Here is a 16,825-nt window from a genome sequence, read left to right as displayed (position 1 = left end):
ACTGGTTAGTTCGGACCGCGTACAGTTTTCAACATTCTATTTGCCATGCCATACATTGTTCTGAATATCCTCAATAGACATTTTATGTGTGAAGCCTTGTCTACACTATCAAACTTTATGTTTGATAGTGTAGACAGAGCTTAAAATAATATCAATTTACTGTCTTTCAAGTATTGATACTTTTAAATTATTTTCAGATGATTTCGAATGTCCAGTAGGCTATTACAAATGTCAGAACTCGTATTGTATACCAGACAAAGGACGTTGTGATGGATATGTGGAATGTAATCTCTTTTGGGATGATGAAGTTAATTGCCGTAAGTGCAGTGGCGTAACACAGAGGCCTGAGGCCCTGGCTTGGGAACACTTAGTGACCCTCCAACGCTTTAGGCCTCGGGTGTTTTTAGCCTTTTTCGATTTTAATGCCTCTGGACACTGCTGCTCAGGTGCCCACACAAGATCCGAGGCCCCTGGGTTTTGCCAGTTAGCGCCCAATGCGTAAGTTACACGTTGCGGCAAACAAGCACTTTTGTTACAGAATAGAAACTGTATTTTAATCAGTGATTTGAAAGAAAATTGCTTCTCCGTGGTCGGACATAGCATAGCCTGTGATTGGACAAATATTCTGGCTAGTAGTAGTAGTAGTGTGGATATTAATTTGTCCGATCAGAGGCGAGAATCATTGAGAAGATTGTTTCTTCATGGTCCGACAATGGTATGAAGCAAATTAAGTTCAGAATGTTTTAGTAAAAATCGGGTTGTCAATGTTCCCGTTTTCATTTAAATACATTCAATGAACACATAATTTATATTGAAGTTATGGTATAATACAGCTACATTCACATGGAATACTGTACTGTGTCGTAAAGTAATGGAAAATCAAAAGTAGTGCGAATGCAGCTTAAAGCTTTGTCTACACTATAAAACTTTATGCGACAAAAAAAAAATGTGATGTGCCCATATATGGATATGATGATGTCATATCACTACCGTATTTGGGCATATCACTACCATATTTGGGCACGTCACACTTTTTTGTCAAACTAGTTTGATAGTGTTGACAGAGCTTAGCCATACAGTTTGACATTTTATTTCTGAGATCATTTCAATGCTTATCTTCATATTATTAAAATTCAAATGATTCAATATTTTTTAGCTGGACGATGCAAAGAAGATTTTGAGTATTATTCAGTTCCTGGTTGCATTTGCAACGATAAAACCATCGATTGTAATGGTAGGCCTAATGTTTCAAAGACAGTCAACGTTTCTGAATTAAAGCATATGAATATACTGTACGTATTTTCTTTAAATTGTTTTTTCCTTACGCTTTTGTTATATAAAACAAATAGTGAATGTTTTTATATTCGTGCGATGGTACAAATAATTATTTGTAATATCGCACTCATAAATATTCATTATTTGTATATCAAAGTATACCATTTCTAATAGCATTGTATTAACTGAATTATATTTAACTGAAGTACACAACTGCAGTAGAATAACTGTTGTTTAACATCCATTGTTATTAAAAGTGTTGATAATTGTTAATTTATTTAGGAAATTTTCTGGAATAGAAATAAAATTAACGGAAGATACATTTAATAACGTGACGTGGGCAACAGTGCTGTAAGTATTCTAACTAATTTATCGTTTTCACTCACTATAATGAATTTACGATAGCAATTAGCTCTCTTATAACATAGATAAGTATTTTAAGTTGTTTTGTTTTAAACAGAGACCTAAGTCGAAACAACATAGTAAGCATTGGAGAGGGATATTTTAAAGACATGTTTCTTTTGCAAAACCTGTAAGTATTTTGTTTTATTGTTATTTTTCATTAACATGATTGGCCCAAAGATGGACCACAGAATTCACAATATTACATGGCGCAAAGGGCCTAATCGGTAGATACTCGTAAAACACCATTTTGCTTTTAAAGATGTATTGTCCCTTGAAACACAGAAAATGAAGGTCAAAATATTCTAAATTTAAATTGGCCATATCAAAGTAGTATTAAAGTTATTCACTCAAAGTCGAAAATTCGAGCCAAAAACAACAAGTTTACGTATTTAACAGGTAAATTAATTTGATTACATGTCGTCTGGAAATCGTCGCGAGCGAAAGTAAACAAAGAGTATGCATTATGCATGATGCTAATTAGGATTGTTTACAACTCGTCACGGTTGAGAAGGTGGTTTCACACAGATCGCGAGGAAGTTTTATGATTATGCATACAGAGTAGCCAAACAAGCGCGTTGCATTATGAGATGTTTTGATCGAAAACTTTGACTGGAAGTCAAAGTTATTTTTTGAACAAAAAAACGTCTGTATTTCAGTTAAATGATTTTTTTTTCGACTAATTTTTGGTGAAAGTTAATAACTATTATGATACTTCAAAATGACCCACTTTTTTTTTAAATCTTTTTTTTTTTATTTTTTTTGAATTAGTCAAAGGGACAATACATCTTTAACTGTAAGGTAGCTACTATTGTGTGTCCTGAAAGAATTGACACGTTTCTCTTCTCTTCCTTTCCAATTTATCAATTTACTAACCAATGTTTATAACTATAACATTATTCTTTGTAGAATATTATCAGAAAATAAAATCAAGAGGTTGAAAGCGGGAGGATTTAGAGGTTTATCTAACCTTCGACATTTGTAAGTAAAAAAGTTCATTAAATTGCTTGTCAGATCCGAAAGTTCATAGTTTGTCTCTACAAAGCATTGGCCTAAGACGACCTAGGCTAAGTTTACGGCTTTCTCGCTGTGTGTGAAATACATTATTGCAGGCGGTAACGATTGTACACTGCATAGTCTGCGGGAGGTCTTTTGTTATCCAATGAGAAGCGATCTAATATAGACATTCGGTTTGTGTCTTTAGGAGAGCCCTGCGTCATCAAAAGTACATTGTGCTAGATATTATAGCACTCCCTTGCACTTTGCAATAGTGTTTTGGATTTTTTACTCAAATTAATTATTTATAATTATTTGTATATATATTTAGAAATCTGACGGGAAATGTGATTGAGGAAATTGAAGCCGATGCTTTTTTTGGACTGGATTCACTAACGACATTGTGAGTAAAAACGTACCTTAAAAATGTTGGTTAATGAACTGGTCTTCAAAAGATTGTCTAGTCTAATAATTTTTTTAATGCAAAGTACCATATAAAGCTTATTTGCGCCACGGTTGATATTATGTATTAAATTACAGTATGTAGTCTATTTATATTATGATGTGTTTTATTATATATCGTTTTCTTCAGAGACTTAAGTTACCAAAATATAAAGAAGCTGCCAATAAACGCTTTTCATGGATTACGCCGACTGAGAAGTTTGTAAGTGCAAGTTAAAATCTTAACTACTTAATTTCAAAACATACATACACGGTTTTAAGTACCTAAAGATGTATTGTCCCCGTGAAAAACTAATTTTTAAATTTTAAAATAAATACATTTTTTGGTTGAATATGCAATTTTAATGTCACATAACAGTTATTCACTGTTGAAATTGAATCGAAAAAAAAAATTATTTAGCTGAAAAACTTTAATTTAAAGCAAATATTATCTTTAAATAACGTAGCTCTACTAAATACAAATTAATATTAATAGAAAACTAATGCTGATAATTTCGTTGAGATTGTAAGTTAAAAAGTGAAGCAATATTTGAATAATATATTTTCGTTTTCATTTCTGTTCGAAAGTTTAATATCCTAAAGCTCTGCATGTGTGATGTACCCAAATATGGTAGTGATATGCTCAAATATGGTAGTGATATATGACATCATCATGTCCATATATGGGAACATCACATTTTTTCACAATAGGTTTGATAGTGTAGACAGAGCTTAATAACTGTCTTCAAAGTCACCAAGCAAGAATGTAGACGTTTGGAACAAATCAACAAGAAACTTGCAAATACAGCCGCTGATATCAATTCCTTAAAATTCCTAAAGTTAAAGCAACAATAGTAGTTTTATATGTATATTTTTGTATTCGTAATAATATTTAATAATAATAATTGTATTTTATAGAAATCTACGTGGAAACAATCTCCAGTTCATAGTTGCTGGAACATTCAGCGGGCTTTCAAATCTACGATCTTTGTAAGTTTTGATAATTTTTATTATTGTAATTTCACTTAGAAGCGGATGTTTGTCGCTTTGATTTGAAGGCACAACATGTGTTTATATTAAAATAAAGTAAGGAAGTGAAAGAGTATTAAAATTAAATGTTTAAAAATACATATATCAAATATCTCTTTGAGGGGATAAAGATGGTGGAAGCAAAACATTTCAGAAGCCGTTTTACAAAAATGATGATATTTTAATCGCAATATACTGTAACTCAATTGCAATACGACTGTTATATTCATTCATATCATCAGTGGAAAATTACTTACATTTATTGTCATTTGCATATAAAATATACATATAAATTATGTTTGCTTTGCTGAGATATATAAAAACCTAAAAATGAAAAACCAACAAGAACAATTACAAAGTGTCACATCACTCTTCGTACGGTATACTGACAAGAGTGATGTGACACTTTAAAAAAAATTATTTTAGGGATATTACTGAAAACAAAATTAACACAGTGGACAAAAGGGCGTTCAATGGTTTACCATCTTTACAAACCTTGTAAGTATACTTGTTCTATTTTTAACATTAATTAAACCATACACAGGTATTTGATTAGGCCTAGGCCTACACTACAAGTCCAAAATCCTATACTTAAGCGGTTCAGCACAAAGTTATAATTCGGCTGTGACTCCTTCTCTTTTTCAAGGAGAAAATAACTTGAGGAGTGGGAAGTGAACCTTCTTTCCATATTATCATGAATTTGTACCTACAACTTTTGAAATCTAATCAGCTTTCTGGCTGATACCAATCCTTCAAATGTATGATGTCCAGTTGGACAACCTGCTAGGCCACTATTCTTCAGCGGAAATCTTGCTGGTAAATATTAGAAAAAAATATAGTATAATTCTATTGTTTTAACTCGTTCTAGGTATACAGATGAATATCGTTTTTGTTGCGTTTCAAATGGCGTTCCAAACTGTTTTCCTGAGCCTGACGCGTTCTCATCGTGTGACGATCTGATGTCAAACTATGTTCTTCGGATAAGCATATGGGTTTTAGGCGCAACGGCATTTCTTGGTAACCTAGTTGTCATAATATGGCGTGTGACACACAGTCGAGACAATAAGGTAACTTAATATTGTTTTTTATCTCATCAACCCTTATTCTTTCTACTTGATTTGTTGTTGTTTTGAAGGTTACAGCGGACAGACTGGAAAAGCTCTGTCTACACTGTCAAACTAGCTTGACAAAAAGTGATGTACCCAAATATGGTAGTAATATGCCCAAATATGGTAGTGATATGCCCAAATATGGTAGTGATATGACATCATCATGTCCATATAAGGGCACATCACATTTTTTTGTCACATAAAGTTTGATAGTGTAGACAGAGCTTTAGTGAAGTGTTAAAGGTGATGTATTACTTAAGATTTGGGATTTGAGGATCTTTGAGATTTTGAAATTCGAAACCTTGAAGCTTAGTCACTACACTAGAAAACTTTGAGTTTGCCAGCTCAAGAAAGAGTTTGGCAAGAAAAAGTTGGCAAGGTAGACAAAGTTAAGAAACTTTAGCAATCTAAGAAAAGTTTTCAGAAAAAACAATTCTTGATAAAAAGTTTGCCGAGGTTTATCAATGCAGAAAGAATCAAATAAAAAAAGAATGGGGAAAATGCCTTCAATATCACCGTAACTAGTGTGGACATACAGCACCACCACAGTTTGACTAGATTTGATAACTTAACTGAGCAGCTTAGAAATCTATATATTTGGTATTTTTTCTCTAGGTACACTCGTTCCTGATTACAAATTTAGCGGCTGGGGACTTCTGCATGGGAGTGTATCTTCTAATCATAGCCATCGTGGACCTGATCTACCGTGGCGAGTACATCATCCACGACAAGCAGTGGCGGAGCAGTTTATGGTGCCATTTTGCAGGTTTCCTATCAACCTTCTCCAGCGAGCTATCTGTGTTTAGCCTGACGATAATAACATTGCAAAGGTTGACATCGATTCTTTTCCCGTTCCGCTCTAAGAACATGGAGCTAGGCTGGGCAATGAAGATGATGGTAGCCACGTGGCTGCTCGCAATATTTCTTGCCGTTCTACCTCTATGCGGAATTGAATACTTTGGTAATTTCTATGGGAGATCAGGTGTTTGTCTGGCGTTACACATAACGGGTGAAAAGACTTCTGGGTGGGAGTATTCAGTGTTCATATTTCTTGCAATCAACTTTGTATCGTTTATTATTATAATTGTATCGTACGTGGTAATGTTTGTTGTGGCACGTCGTACGCAGAGAGCTGTTCGACCACAGAATCACAACGACAGTATGGCAATGCGCATGACCGTGATTGTCATGACTGACTTCTGTTGTTGGATACCTATCATATTTCTTGGAATCTCATCGTTACTCGGTGCACCAATCTCACCAAAGGTATGTATATTTTAGGGTGTTATATCGCTTCTGTCCTTTAAGGGTACGTTCACACTGAGTCTGGCTTCGTTACATTCTGTTCTATGTAAGTTTTTATATGGCGCCCTACAAAGAATAAATAGAGGTGCCGAATTTGCTCCTCTTAAATCGACAGGTAGCGCGTTCCAGATGCGGGGAGCGGTTCCTTAAACACTACATCCAGGACCATTTTACATGATTTTCTGACCGGTCACCGGACCGGATTTCGGTCTCAATGTGAACATATATGTTTAAATAGTAGATAGCTATACAGTACACTGGTTGAGTTTCTTATTGTGTTCTAGGTTTACGCATGGATAGCTGTGTTTGTTCTTCCACTCAACGCATCTGTTAACCCTTTACTTTACACGCTGTGGACCTCTCCATACGTTCGTCGATTCCTGAAGAAGGCTAGACCGTCATTACGCTCGCTGTCTACGTATTACACTGATACGAGACACACGAGTGTCACAGGTATTTGATTGCATTACCTTGTTAAGGTTAATGTACACAGACGAGCGGTAACGGTAATAAACAATATAGAATCTATGTTATTCCGTATGACCATTTACACACGGAACGGACTGGCGGTTTCCGCTCGGGATAGATACAGTTTATACGTGGGACAAGCTACGCGGTTTCCGCTTACCGTTACCGCTGTGTAAATTGGCCTTTAAGAGCCATTGTCTGTAAAAATCAAAGATTTGGTGGCAGATGTATAAAAATGGATTTCTCTCAAATTTTTACCATGAATAGACATTTCAATAAAAAGCATATCTATAACATTCATTTTAATTTTTAGCCTCCGTTGCCATGACAACGGTCAATTATCCAAATTTTGATGTTTTTGCCATTTTTCACAGATTTTCTATAGTGAAAAAGTACAAACTTGTATACTTATTTTAACCAAAAGTACTTACAGTATACAGTTTTTGTTTATAGCAGTGTAAACAACATGTATTGGGTTCCATTTAATGTAGAAAAAAAAAAATTACAAAATGGAGTTTGGTTGATACCATTATTTTAAAAAGGTGTGTTTTTAAAAAATATTTTTTTTATAAAAGTATACCTCATAAACGTACCTATAACTTCCAAAGTGGTGTTTTTATATCAATGAGGTTTTGTAATTTGATAGTCAATAGGTTTGTCAATAATAATCACGAAAAAAACACTGGGGTAAATTTCGTACATAGGTTTTGTGTTGCCAGGAAAATACGAAAAATACAAAAAAATACAAACAAAATATCAACAAACAAAACACATGAAACACAATTAAATATGGCTAATCCAATAATAAAATGTATATGTGGCTTGTCATAATGCTACTAGAGTCATAGGAATAGTTTAGATAAAATAGGAGAATGTGTTGCCAGGTTTATTTTAAATAATTGCCAGAAAAACAGTATTTTGCATTGAAATATTTAGTTGATGGAAAATAATGTTAAACTTTGAAATAATTGCGTCAATAGTTTTTATAAATTTTTACATCTATTTTGTGTAACGAGATACAGAAAGACCTCCCAAAAAATCTGACCTTGTAAATAGGTCATTTGAGGTCAAAAGGGGTCAGAATGCAAAACAGGACAGGTCCCCACTTTACTACAACTATTTGTTTGATCAACATTTACAAGATAGTTCATAAAAATTCTCAACAATTTTCATTTTTTACCTATAGTGTTACCATAGCAACCATTTCTATGTGTAACTAAGGAAAGTAATTTTTTAAAAAAAGTAAAAAATGGCGTTTTTATGCGAAAATATTTTAAAAATAAGGGCTTTTTCATAAATACAAAACACTTTTTCTACATAGTTTTACATTTCTACTTTTTGCCAAATTTACTTTAAATACTGAATCCTAATAATCTCAGAAAGAAAGTCTTGGCAAATCTGAATAAAGGTAAAAAATTGACCTTTAGTGTTATCTTAAACCTGTTTACGTAACTAAGGATAATTTTTTTTAAATAAAATATGGAGTTTTCATGAAAAAAAAAATTATATTTTACATATTGAGGTCAAATGACATCAATATTTTACCTATAGTGTATTGTAGCAACTGTTTCTATACGTAACTAAGTACAATATTTTTAATATGGGGTTTCATGACTATAAACAATTGATTACATAGCTTTACTACTTTTTCCCAAATTTACTTATCTACTGAATCCCAAAAAATGTCTGACCTTGTGAAAGGGTCATTTGTTGGGTCAAATTATGTCAAAATGTATTATTTATGTTATCTTAGAACCTGTTTCTATGCGTAACTAAGGATAATTGTTTTTTTAAATACAGTTGAACCTCCCGTAAGTGGCCACCCTCTGGACCTGGAAAAGTGGCCGCTTACGGGCGGTGACCCCTTACGGGAGGTTCTGCCGATAAAGGGCCAAAATCACGTATTATGGCTATACACGATATTCTTAACGAAACGAGCCTCTCAATTTTCCAGCTAATTGTATTATTATTTATAATCAGGTGGTTTATTGTTTTTTAGCATTTTCAGACAAATTTTAAAAGCTTTTATTATATGAAAAATGGTCGGTCAAAATCTGTGTAGTTTTCTCATCTCTTCACAATAATGTTTTTAAAACTGCTTTGAAATAAAGCTAATATATAAAGAAACATGGACCTCTAATTCATAGGTCCATGCAATAAGTATCACATTTTTAGGGTGGCTGCTTACCGGAGGTCATATATCATACAAAAAATCTCATATTTAGTATAAAAAGGTGCCCGCAGCTGCTTACGGTAGGTACCAAATGCACTAATTAGATAGGAAGAACAAACAGGCTTTTCAAAGTGCGTCCATTAGGGAGGTGGCCGCTTACGGGAGGTGCACGCTGTAAATAAAATATGGGGTTTTCATGAATAAAAATAATCACAGAAGAAAGTCCTTATGAATATGACCTTGTGAAACGGTAATTTGAAAATGTAAATAAGGCATGCCTGCTAATAATCTACACATTTAAATTTGTATAAGATAAGTATGAAAAATCTACAGAATATCTCAATTTTAGTTACCATAGTAATATGCATAACTAAAGGAAATTAAATAATTATCAGATAATTATTAATTTAATAATTAATACTGAATCCAACCATCACAGTAAAAAAAATATGGAATTAAAAACCAATATCTAATATAAAGTGTGATATTTTACATGCTGACCTTAAATGAAATGAAATTTCACATCAGGGCTTCAATATTTGTTATGTAGCATTATATATACCTGAGTATATCATTGACTTTTGATTGGTTCAATTTTGGGAAGGGGAAAGTGGTGGATCCAGGAGTTTGAAATAGTTAGGGGGTTGGAGGCAAGGGTCTAAAATCTTAACTTTATGTCCTATCTTTTGCATTGCAATTTTTAACTTGGGGTGGGTGAGGGCTTGGAGAAAGAGGGAGGAGGTGGGATGGAGGAGTTTGAATCCGTCTATTGGTTGGGGCGATGGTAGCGGCAGTGTGGGTGGTGCTTGAATGCATGCATTTGACACCCTATAGTGGATGATCGACTAAAGTGTTGCAGTTTATCTTTTTGTGGTTATTGTCGGGGTAGTGGGGGAGGGGGTGGTAGTCGAATGTGGTGGTGGATGGGCATGTGGGATATGCTTAGGTTAGCAAATAGAAGAAGTAAAAAAATGAAAGAGGAGCTTCAAAATAAGAGAGGAGTAATCTGTTAAAATTCGCAACGATCTGATAATTTATTCAAATTTCCAGAGGATATAACCTATAAAATGACATTAAAACTGGGAATTACAGAATCTATAATTAAAAATATTGGTTTTTTTTTCTCACAACACAACTAGAAGTATATAAAACATTAAGAATTTTTCTGACCAATGAGTTTCAAATCAGATAATCAAAGAAAATAAAATGTTTTTACTAATATACCATGTTTTTTTTATAAAAATGCCTATGTTTCTCGCAACACTGCTTGTAGATTTTTAAATTACCCCAGTATTTTATTTTAGAAATCAATTATTAAACATTAGAACTACCTATTTGTAATAAATCAGCTAAAAAAATACACCACTTTGGGCGTTATGGTGAAGTAAAGTTTAGTTGCATTTAACAATTTTAAAAAAAAGTTAAAAACACCCCTTTTTAAATAAATGGTATCTCCCAAAGTATGAAATCAAAAAAAAAAATATATATAATGAAACAGGTACACAATGCATTGTTATTATGCATACACTATTAAATGAACAAAACAAAAATATCGTTCATCAAAGTAGTACCAATATCCATTTTAAAAAACCTTAAAAAAGGACAAAATTTGTCAAAAACACAAATTTGGCCGTTTCCATGGAAATATATGTGTGAAATAAAAAATACTTCATATTTGATTTCTCTCAACACATATATAGCCATGTGCAAAATTTTAAAGAAATCCATTTTTTTGAGTCTGCCACTATTTTTTATATTTCTTTGATTCTTACAGACAATGGCTCTTAAGAACCATTCCTTGGAGCCACATAATTAGATTAATGTTTGTTGGAAGCGTTGATTATAAAGGTTGATGGCAGAAAACGGCATTAGAAACACATAGCGTCAGTTCAGATTTCTATGCGCTCGGTACACATCGATCTCAATTAGATATTTTCACTGAGCGGGAAATTTAAAAGTATTTCTGACCATGCTGTGATTGTTTTTGAAATTTTTTAATATTTTGCAGATATAACGTTAATTTGAATTTTTATTTTCAGAACACCATCGCTCAGGTAACAATTTCAAGTTGAAAACAAGTCAAAGGTCAAAAAAGACTTCAATCAAGTTTTCGCCACCAAAGAATAATAACAGCACCACAAAACGGATGACGGATGGAAATATCATGTCAGACGATGAACAGTGTAACAAGTTACTCTCAAGCCAAAGAAATAAAGAATCGTTTCAATAACCATATCGTACGATTTGCGCATGACCAAAAAGTCAAATAGAGGACGCTGGGTAAATGTGGTCAAGCGGCGCGTAAGCAAAATGCAGGAAGGGGACTTTTTTGTCAAGCGGATAAAAAGTAGGCCTGTACGTAAATCCGAATAACAGGCAAGAATAAAAATTGTACCTTTAGTATATCTACATTTTTCGGGGTGAATGCGTTTACATTTTGATCAAACTACGAGTACATAAAAAGTATATGGGTGCGCGCGAAACGAAATGAACTGTGGTAATTCATGCAGCCTTTATGCTGTTGCTCACAGTTACCAGCAGAAGGCATACAATCCACTTGTTTTTCATATTAATAGGGATAGGCCTAATACCTGTGTGTATTGTATAAAGTTGTTAATATAAGGACGTAGAATAAATGTATTTATTATTACAAATATTTACCTAACTATATAACTTGTAAATTAATATATATTTAAGTTTTTATGGATACAATATTATGTGAAATAAATAATTTAGAAAAACCGTACTATCATTTGTGTTGGAATATTGTTAAATGTGTGGTTACTTGTATTAATCAAAAGGCAAATTAATGAAAAAAATGACAATGCTGTGGATATCAGTAGCTGGATTTCAATGGAGTTATTATCATTACTCACATACTTTAGTAATAAACGGTATTCTTCTGAGATATCACCATTCCTATCTTTTATTTTATTGAAAAATATGTAAATGCATCTTTCACGTTCCATAGTTCCTAGTGTCATTGGTGGCGCACTTGAGGTTCGTAACGTTCGACACGAACAAAACACAACACACACAAAAACAAGACAAAATCCTGAAATAAATGACATGTGTAAGTAAATAAATACATTGTTTTCCTTTTTATGCATTGAAGTTGATTATAAAAGAGAGTGGCTTCTTTGAGCTAGGCCTAATTTGGTAGATATACTTAAACTAGCTAGGCCTAGGCTAGCCGCGCCTCCGCCAGGTACGAACCGTGGTAGTACTAGTAGGACTAGCTAGGCCTAGGCCTAGGCCTAGTCTCTCTCAGGACCTGTCCTAAGCGTGAGTTTATAGGCCTAGGCCTAGATGCTTTGACGGACTTGGTCAAGGTTGTTCACTAGTCTAGCTAGAGTAAGCTAGCCTAGCCCTCTACTCAATCAAGGCCAAATTTAGCCAGTATTAGTAGGAGACGTCTGCACTTGGTCCCACCGCACTGATCCACTGGCTGTGCTGTTCCACATTTCCCTTGCTTAATTATTATTGAATGTGAGGTAAACCTAGTCTAGTGTAGTGTGAGTGTGGCAATACTACAAATGAGTATATCTGGTTAGTAATAGTAATTACTAATTACTAATAACAACTTCCTGGTAATAGTATCATCATGCATGGCAAGCAGGATAGGCCATGATTACAGACAGACACTGGTTTATAAATTATATTCTTTACAGGCTCATTATTGTGTAATTATTCATATATGTGATGGCCAATAGAGAGTCAGCGTTGAATCCAACGGCTCTATGCCAGATGGGCCAAGAGACTGTGCAGGAGCTTGTGATGAAAACAATGGAATTGTTTAACTTACTCAAAACAACACAGGTATGACAATGATGTGTGTGTATTCCCATTCTTTATAACCCATTTCTAATAGTAATATCTATTTATGTATATTCCCATCATGATCCTTGTAACCTATAACACCATCTTTGTCTAACCCCATCCTTGTCTAACCCCACCATTGTCTAACCCCACCATTGTCTAACCCCACCATTGTCTAATCTCACCCATGTCTAATCTCACCCTTGTCTAATCCCACCCTTGTCTAATCCCATCCTTGTGTAATCCCATCCTTGTGTAATCCCATCCTTCATTAATTTCATCCATATTAGAATTTCCCATTATACTGAAAGTTGTATTTGATCTTGGTCTACGATAGATAATGTAGTAATAGTTATTTGTATTCATAACAAATTGTTTGTCACATTTCTTCTAAACTGAAAGCTCTTCATATCATTTTTACTTATTTTTTGTCAATCTTTTTATAAAATATTATTAGCTACCAAACGGCGTTCATTTTCGATATGCAAACCATCAAGACCGGAAGAAAAAAATTGACGAACAACTGCACAGCATTACCGTCTTATTTCGTCAGCTAAAGATTGTCTACGAGAAGTGTAAAGAAAACTGTAACGCATTAGAACTTTCGTCCACGCCAATGGTAATGTTTTGTTTGTTTAAATTGTTTTGTATATAGACTATCTAAAGCCTTGTTCGCACGGGACATGAAAAATGGTAAATTTATCTAAGGTAACTTTGTGTGTTCGGGTTGGACTTTTCTTGGTCAATTTAGCTGGAGACTCGGTTAATTTGACAAAATTAAGTCCTATGACATCCTGGTTGTAGCAAAATTAAATTGACTCCTACTAACAGCGACTTTGTGGTGTTTTTTATCTACTTAACGGCGAATATATAAATAAATAGAACCATTTAACCCTTCATTAATTACTTTCATTTTAGGCATCGCAAATTCCATGGGCTAATGAACAAAACCCAGAGAAACCAATTCCTGAACGACAACAGAGGATGGCTGAAACAATTCAGGTATTTTGAATTAAATTGCATTCCTGAACATTTTTTAAATTTGCATATTTATAATCTATTTTAATTAATAATACTTAATTCTTATATAGCGCATATAAGAAATATACAATCGCGCTAAAATACAATTATATTCTAATAAATGAATCCCAAGTAAATTGGGTGAAAAAAATGCTTGCATAGAAAAAAAAATGCTTTATAATGAAGACTTAACTAATTGGAAGCTGTCTTCAAATGCCAGTAAGTAAGTGGCCGAGCGGTTAAGACAGTGGAACCGTAATACATACGGTTCTGGTGGTAGAACAAGTATTCTCGTATAAGGACTATAAACCATAGGCCCAGTGTACACAAAATGCTCATGTGCACATTAAAGAACCTAGTACATCTTTCAAGACGAGTAAGGGGTCACCCCGGTGTACTAGTTCCCACACTTAAAAAGTAGGCCTCCTAGTTTCGTAATAATAAATTTGATTGTGAAACTTAATGAAGATAAAGAAGCGCAATTACTTCCCAGTCTATAGACAATTTTTTTTTGTGATTTGTTGTAGAATATTGAAGCCAAAAATCGAAAGTTAAAACTGATAATGGAACAGATACGAACCATAATATGGGATATCAACACAATGATGGCTATGCGAAATGCTGGTATCACTTGATTTTAGCATGGATGACCTGAGGTCAAACCAGCTATAAATAGCACTTCAAAAACAAAAATGGTGTGTGCCATTAGGAAAACAGCAGAAAAGAACAATAATTTATAGTTTCAAGACTGAAAAATCGAATCTATCGTTCCTTGAACTTAAAGATGTATTGTCCCCCAATATCATGAAAAATAAAGATTTTTAAAATCGGACTTTGAATAGGCCATTTTGCAGTTTTAATGAAGTTGTTCACTTCCATAAGAAAAAAAATTATTTCACCTATTAAAAGACAAAATAAACAGTTAAATTACCCAAAAACTCATTGTCTTCCAGACAATTTGACCATTTTTTGCTTTAAATTACATTTTTCTCAGGTAAATAAATTTTTTTCAGACCAAATTTTTTGTGAGAGTGAATAACTATTATGTGACATTAAAATAACATATTAAAAAAACAAATTTTAAAAAATATTTTTTTAGGGGGACAATATATCTTTAAACCATGGAGGTATAAATTGTAACAGATGGTATAACTGTAACAGATGTTCTTATTACTGTATAAATATTAGTTGAATGCAAAAAAGAGAGACTTTAAACAACCAAGTAACGGTAACAATATAGTTGTAGCGAATATTTGCAGATACAACAATGCTACAACTATTTTAAACTTTTTCACACCATCAAATAGCAAATAATGACGTGCCAAGGATTAGAAACCCATGCTTTAAACCAGGGCTTTGTCTTAAAACAAAATACCAGGATAAAAAAAAGAGCCATTCATCTCAAGTGAATGTTGTATTGCAAGTTTATAAAACTCTGTACATTAATAAAGATAGAAAAACGTTTGTGTAATGCATTTGTACCACTTTTCACTCCCAAACCCCAAGTATTTATTCACGAGCGCCACCAGCAGATCATCACGTTTTTATTCTTATATTTATTTTATAATTATGACACGCCATGTGTGCCAAACATGTCAGAGATTTCGGAGGCTTTGCGCCTACCAATTAGGTACAGCATTGAAGTCTGATTGATTTGTTTCTTTGATAATTAAAAAGCGACAAATTAACCATGTATCCTCTCGCAGCTCATCCCCTAAAATCGGAATGGAGTAGTCCAACATGGAGTCTCCATGACTTGTTTGACACCAATTTTGCCCAGGCCCGTTTTATAGGTTTTAATCCACTAATTTTAGGCTGAAAATTAATCCGGTTTGAATACCAAACCATTATCCGTAAATGAAGTTACACACTGTCCATAAAAGCTTTATTTGTGGTCGAATGTGTAACAAATCAATATTCAATCAAAATGTCACTTGTGGGCATTTTTGGCAAACGTTGATTAGGCCTAAATTGTTTTACGGTTTTTTATATTTGACAATTCAAAATTGACTTATCGTCATAACAACAATACTTATTATGTATCGCCTAGTACATAATTGATCCCGCTACGCGTTCTTTACAAAAAAGCGATAGGCATACCAATAAAATTGACTATCCCCCGTCGCACAGATCCCCTACATTATTGGGAATAACGGGTAGCGTATGATTTGCGGGAAACGTGCATGGTGTTTGCAGTAAACTGCAGTAACAATCTATACTGCATATCAAAAACGTCAGTAAATGCTGAAGCTGCAAGGGTTGTAACTCACGACTCTTTCAACTTCACTCCCTAAGCCTCAAATGAGACTTAGTTTATAAGCACGATCAATTATAAAAAAGTATAATTGGCGAGTTTGTGCTCGCTGTTTTGGATGCGTATGAAAAAAAAAATATTGTAATTTTAGTATTTTTAATAAACTACAGGATACAACAATGGTTGTTTTGTATTTCTTTATTCACATCAAACACCACCAATTTAGATAGCCTGTACCCTAAATCAAATCTACTTTGTAAAAACATCATTAATTTTTATCTAAGTAATGTAATTGTATAAACAGACAGTATTAATATTACTTTTTATAATATTATTTATTATAATATACTGTACTAATATTTTTGATTTATAAATCCAGGTTTACAAGATAATAATCGAAAATGTATATACACATATATATAAAGAATACCATCTAAATTTCAAATACAGTAGAACCCCTTCTTTGGAACGCCTAATCATGTGACAACCTTTTAAGATGACGCCATCTCATAACAAGGAGACATTTTAGGTCCC

The 16,825-nt window shown here is 33.5% G+C and overlaps 2 protein-coding genes across 2 annotated transcripts in view; both read left to right on the top strand.

The window, feature by feature from the left end:
* The window catches only part of LOC144839924 (G-protein coupled receptor GRL101-like), a 32,658-nt gene extending 20,805 nt beyond the window's left edge, over positions 1 to 11,853 (top strand). The window contains exons 13-25 of the mRNA XM_078695504.1: positions 198 to 317; positions 1,157 to 1,292; positions 1,558 to 1,626; positions 1,736 to 1,807; positions 2,587 to 2,658; positions 3,005 to 3,076; positions 3,266 to 3,337; positions 4,033 to 4,104; positions 4,570 to 4,641; positions 5,012 to 5,210; positions 5,868 to 6,518; positions 6,842 to 7,010; positions 11,238 to 11,853. Of these exons, the coding sequence (XP_078551630.1) occupies positions 198 to 317; positions 1,157 to 1,292; positions 1,558 to 1,626; positions 1,736 to 1,807; positions 2,587 to 2,658; positions 3,005 to 3,076; positions 3,266 to 3,337; positions 4,033 to 4,104; positions 4,570 to 4,641; positions 5,012 to 5,210; positions 5,868 to 6,518; positions 6,842 to 7,010; positions 11,238 to 11,428 (1,967 nt within the window). The 3' untranslated portion in view covers positions 11,429 to 11,853. The remainder of the gene's footprint in view (positions 1 to 197; positions 318 to 1,156; positions 1,293 to 1,557; positions 1,627 to 1,735; positions 1,808 to 2,586; positions 2,659 to 3,004; positions 3,077 to 3,265; positions 3,338 to 4,032; positions 4,105 to 4,569; positions 4,642 to 5,011; positions 5,211 to 5,867; positions 6,519 to 6,841; positions 7,011 to 11,237) is intronic.
* A 333-nt stretch (positions 11,854 to 12,186) lies between these two features.
* Positions 12,187 to 15,508, top strand: LOC144840012 (mediator of RNA polymerase II transcription subunit 30-like). The gene is made up of 5 exons (XM_078695628.1): positions 12,187 to 12,271; positions 12,870 to 13,017; positions 13,475 to 13,636; positions 13,936 to 14,019; positions 14,565 to 15,508. The coding sequence occupies exons 2-5, from the start codon at positions 12,901 to 12,903 to the stop codon at positions 14,670 to 14,672; spliced, it is 471 nt and encodes a 156-aa protein (XP_078551754.1). The 5' UTR covers positions 12,187 to 12,271; positions 12,870 to 12,900; the 3' UTR covers positions 14,673 to 15,508.
* Positions 15,509 to 16,825: the final 1,317 nt, after the last annotated feature.

The sequence above is a fragment of the Antedon bifida genome, chromosome 4, assembly GCF_963402885.1.
Source record: "Antedon bifida chromosome 4, ecAntBifi1.1, whole genome shotgun sequence".
Taxonomy (NCBI): Eukaryota; Metazoa; Echinodermata; class Crinoidea; order Comatulida; family Antedonidae; genus Antedon; species Antedon bifida.
This window is presented reverse-complemented; position numbering and strand designations above follow the sequence as displayed.

What these genes read in the sequence shown, in the direction of transcription:
- LOC144840012 (XM_078695628.1), top strand. Translation starts at nt 12,901, where the DNA reads ATGGCCAATAGAGAGTCAGCGTTGAATCCAACGGCTCTATGCCAGATG. An exon ending in AACTTTCGTCCACGCCAATG is followed by an intron (nt 13,637 to 13,935) that starts GTAATGTTTTGT and finishes CTTTCATTTTAG; the next exon opens with GCATCGCAAATTCCATGGGC. An exon ending in GGATGGCTGAAACAATTCAG is followed by an intron (nt 14,020 to 14,564) that starts GTATTTTGAATT and finishes GATTTGTTGTAG; the next exon opens with AATATTGAAGCCAAAAATCG.